This window comes from Artibeus jamaicensis, unplaced genomic scaffold (assembly GCF_021234435.1).
Source record: "Artibeus jamaicensis isolate MK-2021 breed Jamaican fruit bat unplaced genomic scaffold, CSHL_Jam_final contig_332, whole genome shotgun sequence".
Lineage (NCBI taxonomy): Eukaryota > Metazoa > Chordata > Mammalia > Chiroptera > Phyllostomidae > Artibeus > Artibeus jamaicensis.
Window position 1 is genome coordinate 23,588,300 of NW_026521788.1, and position 18,011 is coordinate 23,606,310.

The 18,011-nt window shown below is 43.0% G+C and overlaps 1 protein-coding gene across 4 annotated transcripts in view; it reads right to left on the reverse strand.

The window, feature by feature from the left end:
* Window positions 1-4,573: 4,573 nt before the first annotated feature.
* The window catches only part of ASCC1 (activating signal cointegrator 1 complex subunit 1), a 114,793-nt gene continuing 101,355 nt past the window's right edge, over window positions 4,574-18,011 (reverse strand). For 3 of the 4 annotated variants that reach the window (XM_037130555.2, XM_037130556.2, XM_037130557.2), the window contains exons 10-11: window positions 7,724-7,882; window positions 4,576-5,885 (exon numbers count right to left, since the gene is read on the reverse strand). In XM_037130555.2, coding sequence (XP_036986450.2) covers window positions 7,766-7,882 — 117 coding nt within the window. In that variant the 3' untranslated portion in view covers window positions 4,576-5,885; window positions 7,724-7,765. Of the gene's footprint in view, window positions 5,886-7,723; window positions 7,883-18,011 lie in introns of all 4 variants that reach the window. The other variant, XM_053663949.1, reaches the window with a different exon arrangement.

Here is an 18,011-nt window from a genome sequence, read left to right on the forward strand (position 1 = left end):
CACCCAGGGGGCCTGTGCCACAGCCCTGACAGCTGGCTTCCTGTGAGCTGTGGCTCTACGGTAATGGGTGGCTTTGTGAGGACAAAAGCCATATAACAACTGGCTGGGAAAGCGTTCTGCCTGAGAACTACTGCTCCGCAGCCCCACATGCTGTGTTCCAGGAGAGGCCTGGACACTGAATGGCGGGCAAACAGAGGCAGATGCCTCCTGCCCAGGCAGCTGTTCAAGGGCCGTCGCCCCTTTTGTTAGCTCTTCCTAGGGCAGCCCTAAAAGGCAGTGTCGGACCGTTCATCTGCCTTGAGATGCAAATTTGAAAGAGGCACATTTGCTCCTGGTTTTGACTTCAAGTTGATTTTAATAAGCCACTGGGGAAGGGGGCCAGCGAAGGGGGACTGGATTTGTTTGAAGTGTTACGGTTTTTGTCAACATCGTGGCCCTTATCGCGCCTGCAGAAACGTGTTGGCACACAAGCTGGGAAAACTGGGCGCGGTCCCAGTATCAGAGCGGAGAGGAGGTGAGCTTTACATTCTAAATAAATTGAAGAGGAAACATAATCTGATAGAACAAAACACTGAACTTTCGGGACTCAAGCCCTAGATTGTGTTTTTATAAAAAATAAATAAATAAAAAGAAATTGGCTGCCGCGATCTTTAAAAAATAAAATGAAAGGCAATGAAAAACATGATCTTAATCAGTAGGAAAAAACAGTTTATAAGGGTCACAGTCACCCTGAGTCTGGCCTGGCAATTCTGACGGCTTGGGCCGGGGTTCCCTTGGGAAAACAAAACAAAAGCTCCCTTTCCCTGTTTGCTTTGTCCTTTCAGTTGGAAGTAGAGGTGGTGCTGTCGTAATGGGGACACGGCCCCTGATGTCTTCATCTCACGGTACAGGGAGCAGCTTTGCGGGTCGTGCAGCAGCACAGACAGAGGAACAAGTCTGTCGCCTTGTGGGCTGGGGTGGAACCCCACTTACTCTCTGGGCTCTGGGCCCATCACCAAACCTATTTTGTCTATGAATTAATGATGATACCACTTGTGTTAGAAGCTTGCTGTGAAATTCATCCAAATTGCATACTATGCCTGGGTGTAGTGGGAACTTAAAAATGTTAGTTCTTGCTTTGACCAGTGTGCTCGGTTGGTTGGGCGTAGCCTGAAGAGCATTTCCCAGTGGAGACACCTGCCTAGGTTGCAGGTTCGGTCCCCGGCTGGGGCATGTGTGAGGGAATTGATCAATGTTTCTCACATTGTTGTTTCTCTCCCTTCCTTTCTCCCTCCCACCCCCTCTCTAAAAATGAATGAATGAATGAATGAATGAATGAATGAATGAATGAAAAATTTAAAACGTCCAATCCGGAAATGTTTTCACAGCCAAACCTGGAAGCCGGCTCACTGTCCATCAGTCAGAGATCAACTACTTACGTTTTAACATATACACACAATACACTTGTGCAGACATTCAAAACGACGTAGACGCATCATCTGACGACCACGAACTCGACCCCCTGCACATTGCTGGGTGAGAAAAGCTCGTCACAAGGCCATGTGTGCTACCTCCCCTTGGAAGGAACAGTGTGTAACGGCAAAGCAGCTCTCACACTTTATGGTCTCAGGGGTGCCGCACACTCAAAAACTACTGAGGACCTTACAGAGCTTTTATGTGAGATACGGGGGGGCACCCCAAACCTAGATTTATAAGAAAGTTGTGTATTTATTTTTTTTAATTTACTTTTTTACTGATTATGCCATTACAGTTGTTCTATTCCCCCTTCATTCCCCTCCACCCTACCCCCCCGTCCCCACCATTACCCCCCCTTTAGTTTATGACCATGTGTCTCAAGTTCCTTTAGATTCTATATTTCCCATACTATTCTTGCCCCCCCATCTATTTTCTATCTACTGTCTATGCTACTTATTTTCTGTACCTTCTCCCCCCTTCTCCTTCTCCCACTCCCCTGTTGCTAACCCTCCATGTGATCTTCATTTCTATGTTTCCACTCCTGATCTAGCTGTCCTTTTAGTTTGCTTTTGTTTTAGGTGTGGTTGTTAATAACTGTGAGCTTGCTGTCCTTTCACTGTTCATGTTTTTTTAACTTCTTTTTCTTAGGTAAGTCCCTTTAACATTTCATATAATAAGGGCTTGGTGATGATGAACTTGAATTTGATCTTATCTGAGAAGCACTTTATCTGTCCTCCCATTCTAAATGAAAGTTTTGCTGGATAGAGCAATCTTGGTTGTAGGTCTTCGGATTTCATGACTTGGAATACCTCTTTCCAGCCCCTTCTTGCCCGTAAAGTCTCTTTTGAGAAATAAGCTGACAGTCTGATGGGAACTCCTTTGTAGGTGACTGTCCCATTATCTCTTGCTGCTTCTAGGATTCTCTCCTTCATTTTAATCTTGGCTAATGTAATGATGATGTGCCTTGGTGTGTTTCTTCTTGGGTCCAACTTCTTTGGGACTCTCTGAGCTTCCTGGATTTCCTGGAAGTCTATTTCCTTTTGCCAGATTGGGGAAATTCTCCTTTATTATTTGTTCAAATAAGTTTTCCACTGGTGGCTGTTCCTTTCCCCCTTCTGGTACCCCTATAATTCGGATGTTGGAGCGTTTAAAGATGTCCTGGAGGTTCCTAAGACTCTCCTCATTTCTTTGAATTCTTGCTTCTTCACTCTTTTCTGTTTGGCCATTATTTGCTTTCTTCTGGTCCACTCCATTGATTTGAGTCCCAGTTTCCTTTTCATCACTATTGGTTTCCTGTGCAATTCCATTCATTTCATTTAGTTTCGCCTTCATATGTTTCTCTAATTTGTGGCTATAATCAACCAGTTCTGTGAGGATCCTGATCACCAGTGTTTTAAACTGTGCGTCTGAGAGTTTTGCTATTTCTTCATCGCTTAGATTTATAGGTTCTGGGGCTTTGAGATCTTCTTGAGCCATTTTTGGTCTGTTCACAACCGTTAAGTATGAAGAGCGGAGCCTTGGACTCCCAGGTGGCTGGGTTGTGATGCTGTATGTGGGGGCGTGGTCAGAGCGGGGAAATGGCGGCCCCCTCTGCTGTTTTGGGCCACTGGGTGAGGTGCAGAGCCTTAGGTGGTTTACCAGGGCTGGGCCACTCAGAGTCACTGGGTTATGATGCTGTATGTGGAGGCGGGGTCAGAGCAGGGGAAATGGCGGCACCCGCCGCTGCTGCTGGCCTGCGCCGCGAGGACCCACTGGGTCCCATCCAATTGCCCACTCCGTCGCTTGCCTTGTTAATATGTAATCCATTACATATTAACAATAATGTATTTTATTAAAAACAACTATATATTCCCCTAAAAAATTAAGTGAGAAGAGTGGCATCGTTTTACATTTTTGCAAATCTCTTTAATGTCCTGTGGTACCAAAAGACCACAGGTAAATTCGCTTCTGCAAGTGTATCATTGCTAGGGCTGGCGTGAAATACCGCAGGCCAGGTGGCTTGCACAGCAGAGATTTATTTGCTCAAGGTTCTGGGGGATAGAAGTCCAAGATTAAGGTGTTGGTGGGCTTGTTTTCTTACTGAGGACTCTCTTCCTGGTTCACAGACGGTCACCTTCTCACTGTGTCACACTGGTCTTTCTTCTGTGCACGCATACAGCTGATGTCTGTGTATCCAAATTTCCCCTTCTGTTCAGGTCACCGGTGAGACTGGCCGAGGGTCCATCCACTGTAACAGCCTCAGCCTCATCTTAACTTAATTACCTCTTTGAAGGCCTCATCTCCAAACCAGTCGCATTATGAGGCAACTGGGAGTGAGGGCTTCAACATGTCAGTTCTCAGAGGACATGTCCAGCCCACAATAGCAGCCAACACTGAAATTGCTAGTAAGAACCCAGTAGAAGCACTGAGATCAAACTGAATTAATCCTAAAAACACATATTTATACCCCAAACTTTCCAACTTACAAAACTGTAGAAAACACAAACATATACAAGCACATATGGTATTAACCAGGGTGATGTCACTGTGCCATGTAGTGTCTGGAAAACTCCACCGTACACCAGCAAGACTGAGCGTGAAAAAGGCAATGACACCCTACTAGTCTTATGAAAATAATGTGGACCTTGAACGCATCCCCAAAATGTCCTGAGGTACTCTCAAGCGTCCACGGACCACATTTTAAGAACCACTGAACTTTGTTAAGCCTCAGTTTATAAAATGAGGATAATAATAACACCTAGTGAAGTGGGCTACCATGAGGATTAAATGAGTTCATACACAAAGAAATGATAAATTAGAGCATTCGGCCAGTATTAGCTGTTATTATTTGTGAAAAATTTCTTAACAATATATGTGCACAGGGAATAGTAACCTCTGAATGATGAATTTATTTTTTTAAACAAATACTTAAAGTATAACATATACATTGAAAAAAGCATAGCGCATATATAGCTTGATATTGTACATAGTAAACTTATTTTAAAATGACATTTTATTCAAAACAACCAGAAAAGCAATTAATAAAAACAATCGCAGCAGCAACCCTTCTCACCTATAGCATCCTCGGGCTTGGACATCCACACCCCAAGGTGCCGGCCTCAGTGCCACCAGCAGGGAGAGAGCACACCTCAACAAAGCTGTGTGTCACTGTGCGGCCAGTTCCCACCAGGGTCCCAACTCTGGAGCTCATTTAAAAATAAATGTTGTTAAGTCCTGGCTGGTGCGGCTGTTGATCGGACATCATCCCGCAGAGCAAAGGGTCACCAGTTAGATTCCTGGTCGGGGTATATGCATGGGTTGCAGGTTCGGTCCCTGATCTGATCGATGTTTCTCTCTCACATCAATGTTTTCTCTCTCTTTCTCCTTCCCTTCCCCTCTCTCTCTAAAAATAAATAATATTAAAAATCTTTAAACATAAATGTTGTTAAGTAATATTTATCATGTCTTTATGATGGGTATGGAGTTCATCTGGGGGTAACTCATTATGCCCCCTCTAAAAAAATCAAAATTATTCTCTGTAACAAAGTTCACAATATACCGATACTAATCTTGTGTAACAATTGGGGTGATTAGTTCATTTTCCCTCTTCCTCTTCCAAGAACAGAGGGTGAAGTGGTGCCTCATAAACTAGCAGCAGCACAGTGAGATATGATGAGACCCAATCACAAACAGGGCAGCAAACCCCCCAACATGTGTGCCATGACACTTTGGTGAGAGGGGACCCTGAATCTCGAGAAGTTCTTCTGGCTCCATCAAAAATTATTTGCTTTCTACCACTGCTGTGCTTTCACAAAGTCCTACTGGTGCCAGCCATCAGAAAGAGACCAGTAAGGGAGCAGAAGCACCAGGATGACACGCGGGCGCTGACCCCCCCAGTCGGCCTCCCTGGCCGGTGCCATCCCTGGAGCATCATTCCTACGCGCCATCTAACCATCGGCGGTGAGCAAGGTAAAAATCGACTCCAACTAAAGAATGCGTATTACTAGTACAAAGCTTCTGGGGGAAAACCAGTCCTACGGGCACCAGTGAGTACGTGCTGGATCAACGACACAGCTCCACCCGTGAATAGGTGATGGCAACACTGAATCCAAAACACACACTAAGGGGGTCAAACCATAAAACTATGAAAATATTAAAAGACACAGCTGCTTTGGAAATTTGTTTATTCACAACTGATCTGTGCAGTCACAGTGCTAAACAAGCTGAGTGTTATACACAACCCTCACTATGTAGTGACCTTAAAACACAGGGTTCAGAATCCAACTTCTTAAACAGAAAGTAAAAAGCAAGGTAAGGCCAAGGAAAGAAGAAAGAGAGGATGTGGAGGGAGAAAGGATGTGAGGAGGCGGCAGCACCTCCTGCAGCCGACATCTGCCCAGGGCACTCTGCGCAGTCCCACCAATACCGTCTTCGTTTCCCGTGCTGCTGCCCTGAGAAGGAAAACATAAAAGAGCCATTTACCTGCGACTGCACCAAAGGCACGGGAAGGCGCGGAGTAGGGGAGGGTGAAGGAACAGGAATCTAATAAACATAAAAAGGCACCAACTTCAGAAGAAAAATAAATCCAACTAAAAGGTAAAAGTCTTAACAGTTACTTTGGCAAAGATAAAATTCCGAGTAGTCAGAAACTGAAAGCAGGGTCTGGAAGAGAGATTTGTGCACCCCTGTTCCCAGAGCACCATTCGCAAAAGCCAAGTGGTCGAGGAACCCAAGTGCCCACTGACGGATGAGTGGATAACGAATGCAGTCTATACACACTGGGGACTATTAGCCTGAAAAGGAATTCTGACGGTGCCACAAATGGATGAACCTTAGGGACATTATGGTAACTGAAATAACTCAGACACAAAAGACAAGTACTACACAATTCCACTTCTTCGCAGTATCTACTGCAATCAGTCACAGAAACACAAAGGAAAAGGGAGGTCAGATGGGGAGTTGTTTAATGGACGCAGTTTCAGATATGCCGGGTGAGAAAGTTCGGGAGATGTTTCTCAACAACATGCATATGCTCATTCAGCACTACTGAAATGTACCCTTAAAGATGGCTAAGATGGTGAGTTTTGTGTTATGTATTTTTTGTCACAATAAAAAGGAAAATCTGGGAGGTAGTTAAAATTCAGGGTGCGGGTAAGCACGCCTAAGGAATCCAGGTTGACAAAGCTTTGTGTGAGTCCTGTATCCCAAGCACACGCCTCCTGCTTGGGCCTGGGGTGGTGAACGACCATCGCCTCCGTGGCTCCCGCTCTCCATGCCTGGTCTGCCAGGCACCTTCCTTGTCCTGCTGGCGTTCCTAAGGGCCAAGAGGTTCAGCACAGTTCTGGAGAGCCCAGACTGGCTGAGTTCAGATCCTGGCACCATCCACTGCCTGGTTATGTGGGCTTCAGCTAGTTGCCCAAACTCAGTTTCCTTACATGTAAAATGGGAACTGTATTAGTACCTCTCTCATAGTGTTGCCAGTAATAATAATATTAACAATATTTTAACAGAATTATTAAGTATGATAATAATTTAATAATATTAAGTATAATAATAATATGTAAACCCTTAGCACAACACCTGGCCCATAGCAGGGGTTCAAAAAGTGCTTGTTTTTATCACAAAAAATTTAGGGTACAAGGGTAAGGGGAAAAAAATCAAACCTCCCAAAAATTATAAGTATTTTTATCTAGACGGAGAGAATAATAAAACCATACCTTTAATTCTTTTAAAGAATTAATACAAATGACTTCAATGGCTCAGACAAAATTATTCGGTATATAAGAAATAATGCAGACCTGACTGGCATGGCTTATGCTTCAACATCATCCTGCAAAGCAAAGGGTCACCATAGATTCCTACGCAGGGCACATGCCTGGGTTGTGGGCTGGTCCCCAGTTTGGGTGAATGCAAGAGGCAACCAATCGATGTTTCTCTCACACATTGATGTTTCTCTCCATCTCTTTCTACCTCCCTTCCTTCCTCTCTAAAAATAAATAAAACCTTTAAAAAGAAGGAAAGAAAGAATGTGAATCTGAGCTCCAACAGGCTTCAGAGGTACATTTCCAGAATTCCAGGAAAAAAAAAATTAGATCCTGCAAAAGGTGAACAACCCAAGGGTTACCTTCACAGTTCTCTTTGGGCCCACAATCATCCTGGCTGACAGTCTGATGACAGCAGATAACTGCAGAGATACTACAGAGTCCATGGGGGACCACCCAAGAAAGTCACCACCCAAATTTCCACACCCCTCCTTGGCAATTAAAATGAAGATACTTATCCTCAGCACCTTATGAAGAAGTCCAATTTTCACTGCTTCCCAAGGTCCACTTCAGGAGAAGTCAATTTGTCCACAGGAGGCATAGTTTCCAAAACTGTCCACTGTGAACCTCTGAGAGATGTGGACTGAATTGAGCTTCAGGGTACCAAAGGAGTAGTTCTCAAACAGCTGAAAAGAAAGAACAAAAACCCAGAATGAATACCTAAAGGAAAGTACAGATGGAAATATCACACGTTTTTGTACAAAAACACCAGAACAATCTCAATAAACCTCTTGTGCTTTTTCTTTTCAGTATTTTTCTCAAAAATGATCCTGGAGAGAAGGGGTGAAAGTAGGAGTGAGAAAAGAACAGCAGCTCTTCTCTCTGATTAATCTTAAAGCTTCTTCCAACAAAATGCACTAGACAAAGAGGTCTGAAAAGTTAATTCCAAAATATCTACTGAGTAGATATGAATGAGAACTTGTTATAAATATCCCCTAACTCACAGGGCCTAACAAAGCTGCTACTATGACTTTCAGTTTTGCAGGATCCTAGTTTTGATACAGTCAGAATAAAATTTGATATAATACATTCCTCTATCTAGTCAACAACATTTATCAGAAGCACTGGCTACAATAGATACAAGATAAGATTCCTGACCTACAAAAGATTTGGACAACCAAGTAAAGAACACAAAACACTTACACCCACAAAACAAGAGCCACACTTCAATTGGATGATATAACAAGTATAAATTATTATATTTATCAAAAACCCTTCGTTAGATTTGAAGTTAGGCTAGAATCCTAAAGCAGATGCTCTTTACTACAATTCTTCACTTTAAAAACTTTATGGTGTTGCTCTGGCCGGGTAGCTGAGTTGGTTGGAGCATTGTCTCAATATGCCAAGGTTGCTGGCAGGGTGCCAGCAAGGGTCCCCAAAATTCCCACAGTTAAGATATTTTGCATATATCTATGTCAAGTTGATGGTTAGCTAAGAGCTGTGCTACCGCCCCAGGGTGAACAGTGTATACATGACTTTCTGAATGCATGGTGACTCCTGACTAGCTGGGAGAGCTTACAGCACTTGTGCAAGACGCGGGGAGGCGGAGGCCCCTGCTTCACAGAGTCACACTTGCCCTGACTAAGGATGGCAGCTGAGAGGACAGAACAATATGGAGAAACTGGCAAACATAGCTCTTTGTGGGAGGAGTCGGAGAGGAGGTCACATACGAAGCTGCCGGTCAGGACTGAAACTAAGGGCAGCCAAAGAAAAGCATGGTCCACTATGGGAGAGCTACGATGTAGTCATTAGGCACAGAGAGAGGCTGTTCTTCCATGAAGACAGAGGGGGAGATTCAGTCATGCTGCTGGTAGTGAGATAGGAGCCACGCAGGTGGAGTGAGTGTAGAGGAGGAAGAGGAGGCCCATGATGTATCAGCTGTTCTGGGGAGATTCAGCAACCACGTGAGCTGTAGGCGCTGGTTTGCCACAGGAGGAGTGATGCAGCAGCCATGTGAGAGGGAGCCATGAGCAAGCAGCTATGTAGTCTGCAGTCCATGTGGCCTGGGCTAGTAAGAAAGAACAGCATGCTGATGCTCTGACTGTGCCCATTCTAGCTGACTCTAAAGCCACCAAGGACCTGTTTTACAAGACGCTAACTTGCTGCTTTGCAAACCCTGTCTCTATCTGGACTCTTGGAACTTGGGACATAGAGGCCACTCTACTGGGACTTGTGCCTTTCCTGGACTGCACCAGGATCCGCTGTAGTAACATGGCACATATTTTGCTGGACCAGAACACGGAGGCTGTGGACAATGGACCCCAGAGCCTGAGAACTGTTTGTTGCCAGACTGTTTGCGCAGCCGGCTTGAGCACAGATAAGCAGATGGGGAACTTTGGGGGGTTTTGGCTTATAGCCTTTTGGGGAGCAAGGGAAGTGCTGGCTCTCGTGGGAGAACAGGGCTCTGAGCTAAAGTGCGTCCAGCCCCCCCCACAAGGCTGGAATAATGTAAATAAAAACCTGTTTGTTCCAATACTAATTTACACCAAGGCACCATGTGAACAGGCCCATTTGCTTGGTTACATGACACATACAAGAATCAACCAATGAATGCAAAAATAAGTGGAACAATAAATCAATGTTTCTTAAATCAATAAATTATAAACTGATAAAATTGTAATAAATAGATAAATAACTTTCAAGTGTGTCGGAGGGAGAGATAAATCAAACTCTGAGACAGACTTGCTCTTGTGATGAGCACAATTATAAGGCAGAATCCAAAAGACATCAGAATTCATCCCAGGAAAATTAAGCCACATTGCTTATCTAATCAAAATTAGATAAGGAGTTTCAAAGAAGAAAGGGCTTACCTTCTTCTGTAAGGATGCAAGAGTTGCTCTTCCTCAAAATGTCAACAAGATCCCAAGAAAGCCTTTTGATCCCATACCCAACAATGTTTGAGTAGAACCTTAGGGTAGGACCTCTGCACATTAGCAAGTGACTGTGTCTTCTCTTAATTGTATACAACCTCCACAGCCAAGAACTTCAGACACTGTCACATTTCCTCTTCCTGCAATTAATGGCCTAGGAGAATGCCTGGGGTTCATTAAAGACTAACTTTATAAAAGCCCGGTAAATATTGATTCTTCAACATGACATCAAATTGACCCCACAGATCTATTTAAAGGTTGTATGTACTGCATTGTCTTGTCCTTTGGAAAGGTGATCAGCTCTTGCCTTCATTGATTTACACAATTAACTCCTCTTCCTGGCTTTGGTAGCCTGTTCAAACCATATCCACCCTTTGTATAAAGAAATGCAGCCAAAAAGGTTATCTGTTAATCACTTTGCTGAACGTTAATTTGAAGTGAAAGCCACATCAGTGAGACTGACAGATTTACAACTTTGCAAACCAAAGCCTTATAGATACAAAGCAGATGTGACCAAAGAAGCAATAAAAGATGAAACAAAACAATACTAAAAGGAACTCCTAATACTTTCAACAAACTACTTTTTAAAGATTAGCAGTCCTGTTTCCAAGTGATGGGGACGCCATAGCTAGAGCTGGAAAGTGACCTAGCTCTGACTTCACTTTGTAAGCACAGTACAAGACTCAGCAAAGAGGAAGGAGGGGCTGCAGGAAGGCAGAAATGGGCTTGATGGGCCACGCCAAGTAAACCAGGTTAGATATTGAAAGGGTCTCTAAAAAAGAACAGTGAGAAAGACTAAGGCTAGAGACACAGGAGAATAAATCCGATTAAGGGAGAATAAGGGTCAGGTTCAGAAGTTAGACTTCATTCTAGACAGGGAAGAACAAAAAAAGGCTTCTGAGTACACTGGTGGCCTAAGATGAAAACCCTGTTTTAGGAAATTAATCTGTGTGTGGGGGTCAAGGGAACAAGAGAAAAAAAAAAAAAAAAGAAAGAGAGAGCAGGGTAGTAGTTCAGTCATGAGAGAGATACTGTCTGTTGACTAAGTACTGGTGATGGGCCTGGAGAGATTGGAGCAGATGTGAAATACTATGAAGGAAACACAGAAAAGATTTTGTGACTTCCTAGATGAGAGGGAGGAGGTAAGAAAAGGAGATGAGAAAAATCATAAATGACATTGTGGATATAAGAAACATCCAAACCTGTAAGAATTTTTATGAGTTTATTTGAGCCAATCTGACAATTGCTGGGAAGCAAAATCACAAAAGATTAAGAAAATGCTCCGAGGAATGGTAGTTCTGCACCTTATTGTATACATTAGTATCAAAGGAGAAGATGTAAGGGGGTTACATGAAATTCACTGGTGATAGATTAGAGACCTGGGAGAAAGGAAAAGGGAAATCTCTAGGACTGGATAAAAAGTAAAACAAATGGACACATACTTCTTTTCCTAGTGAATATAGAATAGTTAACAATTAACTCCAGACCAACAACAATGAGGAGTCCTCTAGTCTCCTGTTTTAGTGGGAGACTGTCCTGAGACGTCTGGAATAAGGAAATTGCTCTGATATTCCAAAGGTAGGTTATCCTAGATGTAAAAAGACAACAGATAGGCTCAGTTAACAGAAAGACTGACCTTTATCAGGGAAGATACTGGCCTAGGACTCAACTACCCACCATGACTTGCTTTCAGTTAGGAAGTTTTAACTACAAGCCATCTTATGTGGTTATTTTAGGTCTCTGAGTCTGTAAGTCTGCCACACAGGCCTTCCCTGAGCTTCTAAGGTTTAGGATGTGGCCCCTCTTTCGTCCACAGTATGTTAAATGGGGTATGTGGGGGTACCATTAATAGGAATCAAACACTTCTGAGAGATCCTGTTTTATGGGGAAAGAAGAAACAAATTCAGGTATGTTTACACGCTCATGGCTGTATCTTTAGGTGGATGTGTCCCTTCTCCAACTAAGGGTTTTCCTAGTACATTGAGAATATATGTTAAAGACATGAAATCTGTGGCACAGTTAAGTGGAAGTCTATTAGCGTAAGAAGCTTTACAGGACCTGACTGCTGTGGCTCACTGGGTTGCGCGTTGTCCCACAAACCGAGAGGTTGCAGGTTCAGTCGCCAGTCAGTGTACATGCCTGGGTTGCGGGCCAGGTTACTGGGTGGGCACGTGCAAGAGGCAATCAATCAGTTTCTCTCACACATTGTTTCTCTCCCTCTCCTTCTCTTTCCCTTCCCCTCTCTCTAAAATAAATAAATAAATGAAATCTTTTTTTAAAAAAGCTTTACAGATACACATTTTTTTGAATAGTTCTTTATATATTAGGAAAAATGTACCCTTTGTCTATGTTATAATTACAAATATATTTCCCCCTGGTATGTCATTTGCCTTTTGACCTTGCTTATGGTGGTTTTTATCGTGTCCACCTAAAATTTTATAAACTTGAATGTACTGTGATGGGGAAACAGCGCCAGGTGTTAGACCCGTGGAGTCAGACCAGACCTCAGTTCAACACCCTCAGTACTGGAGCTCTGGCTCAGAGAAAGAACTCAGAGCCAAGACTCAGACTGTAAGAGAAAGTTTACTCAGAAAATCACAAAAGTAGAAGTAACGATTCATAGAAGAAATGGGCTCAGGAAACAAGTTACAGGTGCAAAGGGCCTTTGGCGTTTAGGAGAAAGAGAGAGGCAAGGAAAACACGCCTGGAAGAAGGGGGTGGGGGAAGGCAAGGGGGATTCCTAGGGAGGGCCACACTGGGTCCTTTCTTCTTGAAGTCCTTTTTCTGAGGCTTTCCGGGTGTGTCCGTTCATGGTCTTGGTCTGTATTGATTCACTACCAGAGAAGGGGTCATCAGTCAGTGCAGCTGGTTCTGATGTCAGCCATGGAATCACTTACCTGGTCTTGCTGCTTTTCCAGGCCTGGAGCAGAATCACAACTGAGGCCTAGATGTATTTGATGCAGGTCAGAACTTCACTGTACAAAGGGTTTAATGCTTAGGGGCTGTTCTCTGGCTCCCTTGTTCCTTCCCCCTCTAAGGAAGTCTAACCCACATGACTAGCAACATTCCAGGAGAAGAAAGGTCAGGGGAGGGTCTGAACCACAGGACCAGTGACATGAAAGGTCAGGGGGTCTACACTGCATGACCAGCAATTTGCTAGGGGAGGAAAGGTTACCCTGGCAGCAAGGTTCTTGTTTTCCCAGTTTTGCCCATTACTAGATGACCTGCCCTGGTGACCTTCTGCACCTGCCTGGCTTATGGTCCTTGCTCTGCTCACATCTGTCTCACTGCCCACCACAATAACAGGAGATTTTTAAGTCAGAGTTACCTAATGCCAATATTGTTATAGATTAAGGGATTAAGGTAAACAGTACATACATAAGTATTGACTACAACACTGACACAATAAAGATCATCACAGCCAACATTTACTGAGCAAGCGCAAGTGCTAGGCATGATTCTGTGGATGCTATGTGATCTTCCGCTGCATCCTCACAAACCCACGAAACAAATACTATTATTAATCACCATCATACAGTTGAACCTGAGGTTTAAAAGGTTTACATAACTTGTCCAAGGGTATATAAGCAAGTAAAGGGTGGAAAATTGAAATTCATAATGCTGGGGAAAAAATAAAATTTGAGATTCAAACCCATGCAGCCTAACTCTAACCCCTGAACTCTCCAGCCTTTTTTCTGTGGGTAATGTCCCAAAAAACATGGCCCTGTTCAAGTCACAGTGAGGAAGCTTGACCCACACATCTCCCAAAGACTGAAATAAACATATTCTTCCATTTGTTACTCCTACTACCACGTCACCTGGACCTGGTTTCACGTTCAAATGGCTCTAGTTCAGCTGTAAGAAACTTAATTGAATTCCGGATGAAAATAAACACAAATCAACTAAATGGCTCCATTTAATTAAGCACCTGAATGGGGAAAGAGGAAAAAGCTTCAACTACAAGTTTAAAAACAGAAAAAAAGAAACTTGGTTGCTCTTTCTAGCCTAAAGTAAATCATGAAGAGAAAGTGCTCTATTGTTTTGAAAATAAAAGCCCCGACCTGAAAAAATTTAAATTTAAAAAGAACCACGTCAAGGTTTTTAAATCAAATTGAGTCTTTTCTCCTCACTGTTGTTTTATAACAATTCCCTTGGGGATTTTGAAACCTAAACCATTTCTTTCTGAAAACATTTCTCTGTGACACATACTGCATAAAGCCCTGTTGTAGCGGAAGCCAGCATTTTAAAATCCCACCGTAAAGGAACATAACAATGAACAGCTGCATAAAACTACAAATATTTTATAAGAAAGTGAAAATAGAATTTAAGACTGCCAATATTTGTGGTATTTTTTGTAATGTTAAAAAAAAACAAAACAGGCCCCAAATGTAGTCATTTGCCCCCACAATGGTAAACTAAGACTTTTTAAATTTGATTTGAGGGAGAGAGAGGGAGAGAGAGAGAGAGAGAGAAACACTGATTCGTTGTTTCACTGATCTATGCATTCTTTGGTGGGTTCCTGTACTCATGTGCCCTGCCCTGGGATGAAAACGAAACCTTAGTTAGTGTACAGGAATGATGCTCTAACTAACTGAGCTACCCAGCCAGGGACAGTAAATTAAGACTTAACCACAGTTTCAATCTTCCCCAAGAATGTACTGTTAAAAAGTGAATGTGAAATTTTTGATTAGCACTGGTGAGGTAATCTGCAAGGCAAGACCTTTACCATTCCCTTCAGGCCGCAAAAGATGTCCTGGCCTGAAACACTCCTTTTCTTTGCTAACAACTTTCTTGCCCCACCCTCCTCCTGCCTATAAAAACCCTCCAAGTCCTACAGTCTCAGAGTCCCTCTTTGCTTCCTACATGGAATGCTGCCCGCCCAGTTCATGAATGGCTCAGTAAAGCCAAATAGACCTTCAAATTCACACAACTAAATTTTTGTCCTTTAACAGTGATAAGTACCGATTTGCACAATTTAAGAAGAAAATTTAAAACCTAAGGGAGTATATTTGAAAACTGTTATATACATACACAGATGCTCTCTTTTATTAAAGACTCCTAGCACCTTCAGAAAATTAAGCAAATAAAGAGAAAAATGTAGACCATCAAAAAAAAAAAAAGGGTTTTGGTCAAAACCAAGGCTTTCCTGACAGAAAATTGCAAGATAAAATCCAACCATCCTGCTGTCCCTTGCTCATGTGATCTGCGAAGCCCGCCATGTTTAGTGTGCACTGCTAGGCCCGGAATTAGATAAAAGTAGCCAAGAGGAACCCGAGGCAGGCTCCAGACTGTCTCAGCAAGGAAGATAGAAAGTACAGAAAGTACAAAGAGTGCTGAACAAGATAAACCGCCTTGTGCATGACCTTGTCTTTGCAGAAAAGTATCCATTGTTGCAAGCAGAGAACATAGCCATGTGTGTTCTCTCGAGATAGCCAATTGCTAACAGCTACGTCTGCTTCTGTATTTGCTTGCTTGCTGACCCCAATAAAAATCCTAGGCTGTAAGCGCCAGGCGCTACTCTCATTTGCAGCCTCTTGGCACCGTGTCTCCAGACACCCCGAGAGTTCGCCCCTGCGCAGGTAAAACTTTGGCCAATAAAGTTCCATCTTAAACTCCTGAAAGCTTCCGACCACTTGTTGCTCGCATTGGTGGATGCTACGTGCACATGTCTGTTTCCGAGGCAGGAAGCAGAGGGAATTACTGATTTCCAGTAACACAATGGTATAACTGAAGGGAAACAGCCAGATTGAAAGGCTAACTTCCTTGTGTTCATTTCAGACCTCCTCCTCCTCTTGCTCCTTCCTCCTGGGCCCTGTGACAACCAACAAAGACGAGAAATAACTCCACATGTGACTAGGCTGCAAGAATGAGGCTGAAAAGCTCAGAGAGAGGTAGATTAGAGGGTAGAGAAGAACCTTCTCATATCTGTGACCACAAGCCACAAAAATTAATAAATGGCCAATCTTCAACGGCATAATGACAAACATGTTAGGGAAACCTGCCCACTTGGCTTTCCAAATGTGGCTCATTCTCTTTCTTTAGTCTCTTCCAAGATTTAAGGAAATCTACTTCTTGTGCTGGGTGGTCTCAGCCCAAGACTAGTGAACTATTTGCTATCTACTATGCTTTCGATATAGGAAATGCCTTTGTCTTTTGTTTTATCTTCACCCAAGGATATGTTCATTAATTTTAGAAAGAGAAAGGGAGGGAGAGGGGGATGGGAAGGGAGAGATGGGGGATGGAAGGAGAAAGAAACATCAACTGGTTACCTCCCAAAGCACTCCAATCAGGGATTGACCCTGCAACCTGGGTACATTCCCTAACCAAGAATAGAACTGGCAACCTTTCGATGTATGGGACAACGCTCCAACCAAATGATACACCCGCCCAGGGATGAAATGAAGTTTTGAAGTAAAAAATGAAGACTGACAATATGTAAGTCCTGAGAAATTTCTAGTCATTCCTGGTGTACAGGGTGGATACCCCAAAGCCCCTGGAATTATCTTCTGGAGGGCAGGCCTCTTGTAGTACAGGCTTCCCCTACTAGGTGAGTGTTCTAGGAACACATCTGTATCAATGTACCAGCTGGCATAGTTGTAAGAGGCTGCATTTGGCTTCAGTGAAATTTCAGAAGACTCTTTCAATGCATTTGCCCATTTCACAACAGGTGATTTACAAATGCACCTGCCCACACCCTGCTGAGTATTCCCAAGTTTCCATCCCCAAACGGCACAACCCCCGTGCCCCACCCTCCCTATTCACCCAATCTCGCCCTGAGCGACTTTTTTGTTGTTTCCCCACTGAAAAAAAAAATCCTTCAGAAGGAAACATTTTTTCTATGTAGAAACGGTGAAATAAAAAGCGGCAGAAGAACTAAGTCACCAAAATCAACAAATTCAGGGTCAAGATGCAGGAGTAGGTAACCACACTGCACCTCCTCCTCAACCACAGAATTACAACTAGCCCTCAAAACAAATAACATCCAAAACTGTCAGAAAATCAAGCTGTATGGAAGTCCAATGACCAAGGATTTATGGAAGTCACATTTATCCAGACAGGTGGCTTTCCTACAATAGACCACATTAATAAGGCAAGGGGCAAAGCAGGTGTACCTAACACACAGAAACAGCCACAGGGAGGCTGCCAAATACAGAAGACAAAGCAGTAGGCCCCAAATGAAAGAAAGAACAAAACCCTAGAAAAAGAACTAAACCAAAACAGAGATAATCAACCTATAATATGCAGAGTTCAAAACACTAGTGATCAGGATGCTTAAAGAACTCAGAGTATGACAACATAAAAAAGACCCAGGAAGGAATGAAGGTTGTACTGAGTGAAATAAAGAAAAATCTATAGGGAACCAAGAGTGAAGGGGATGAAGCCAATATTCAAATCAACAATTAGGAACATAAGGAAGAAATAAGTATTCAAACAGAACAGCAAGAAAAAAATTCAATAAAACAAGGATATTATAAGGAGCCTCTGACATCTCCAAATGTACCAACATCAAAATCATAGGAATGCCAGAAGCAGAAGAGCAAGAAACTGAAAACTTATTTGAAGAAATAATGAAAGAAAACTTCCCTAATTTGGCAAAGGATACAGACATGCAAATCCAGGAAGCACAGAGAGTGCCAAACAAGTCGGACCCAAAGAGGATCACACTAAGACACATCATAATTAAAATGCCAAAGGTTAAAGATAAAGAGAGAATCTTAAAAGCAGTAAGAGTTACCTACAAAGGAGTTCCCATTAGACTATCAGCTGACTTCTCAAAAGAAATTCTGCAGGAAAGAAGGGACTGTCAATGAACAACAATTAAAAAAAAAAAAGGGACTGTCAAGAAGTATTCAAAGTCATGAAAAGCAAGGACCTATAATCTAGA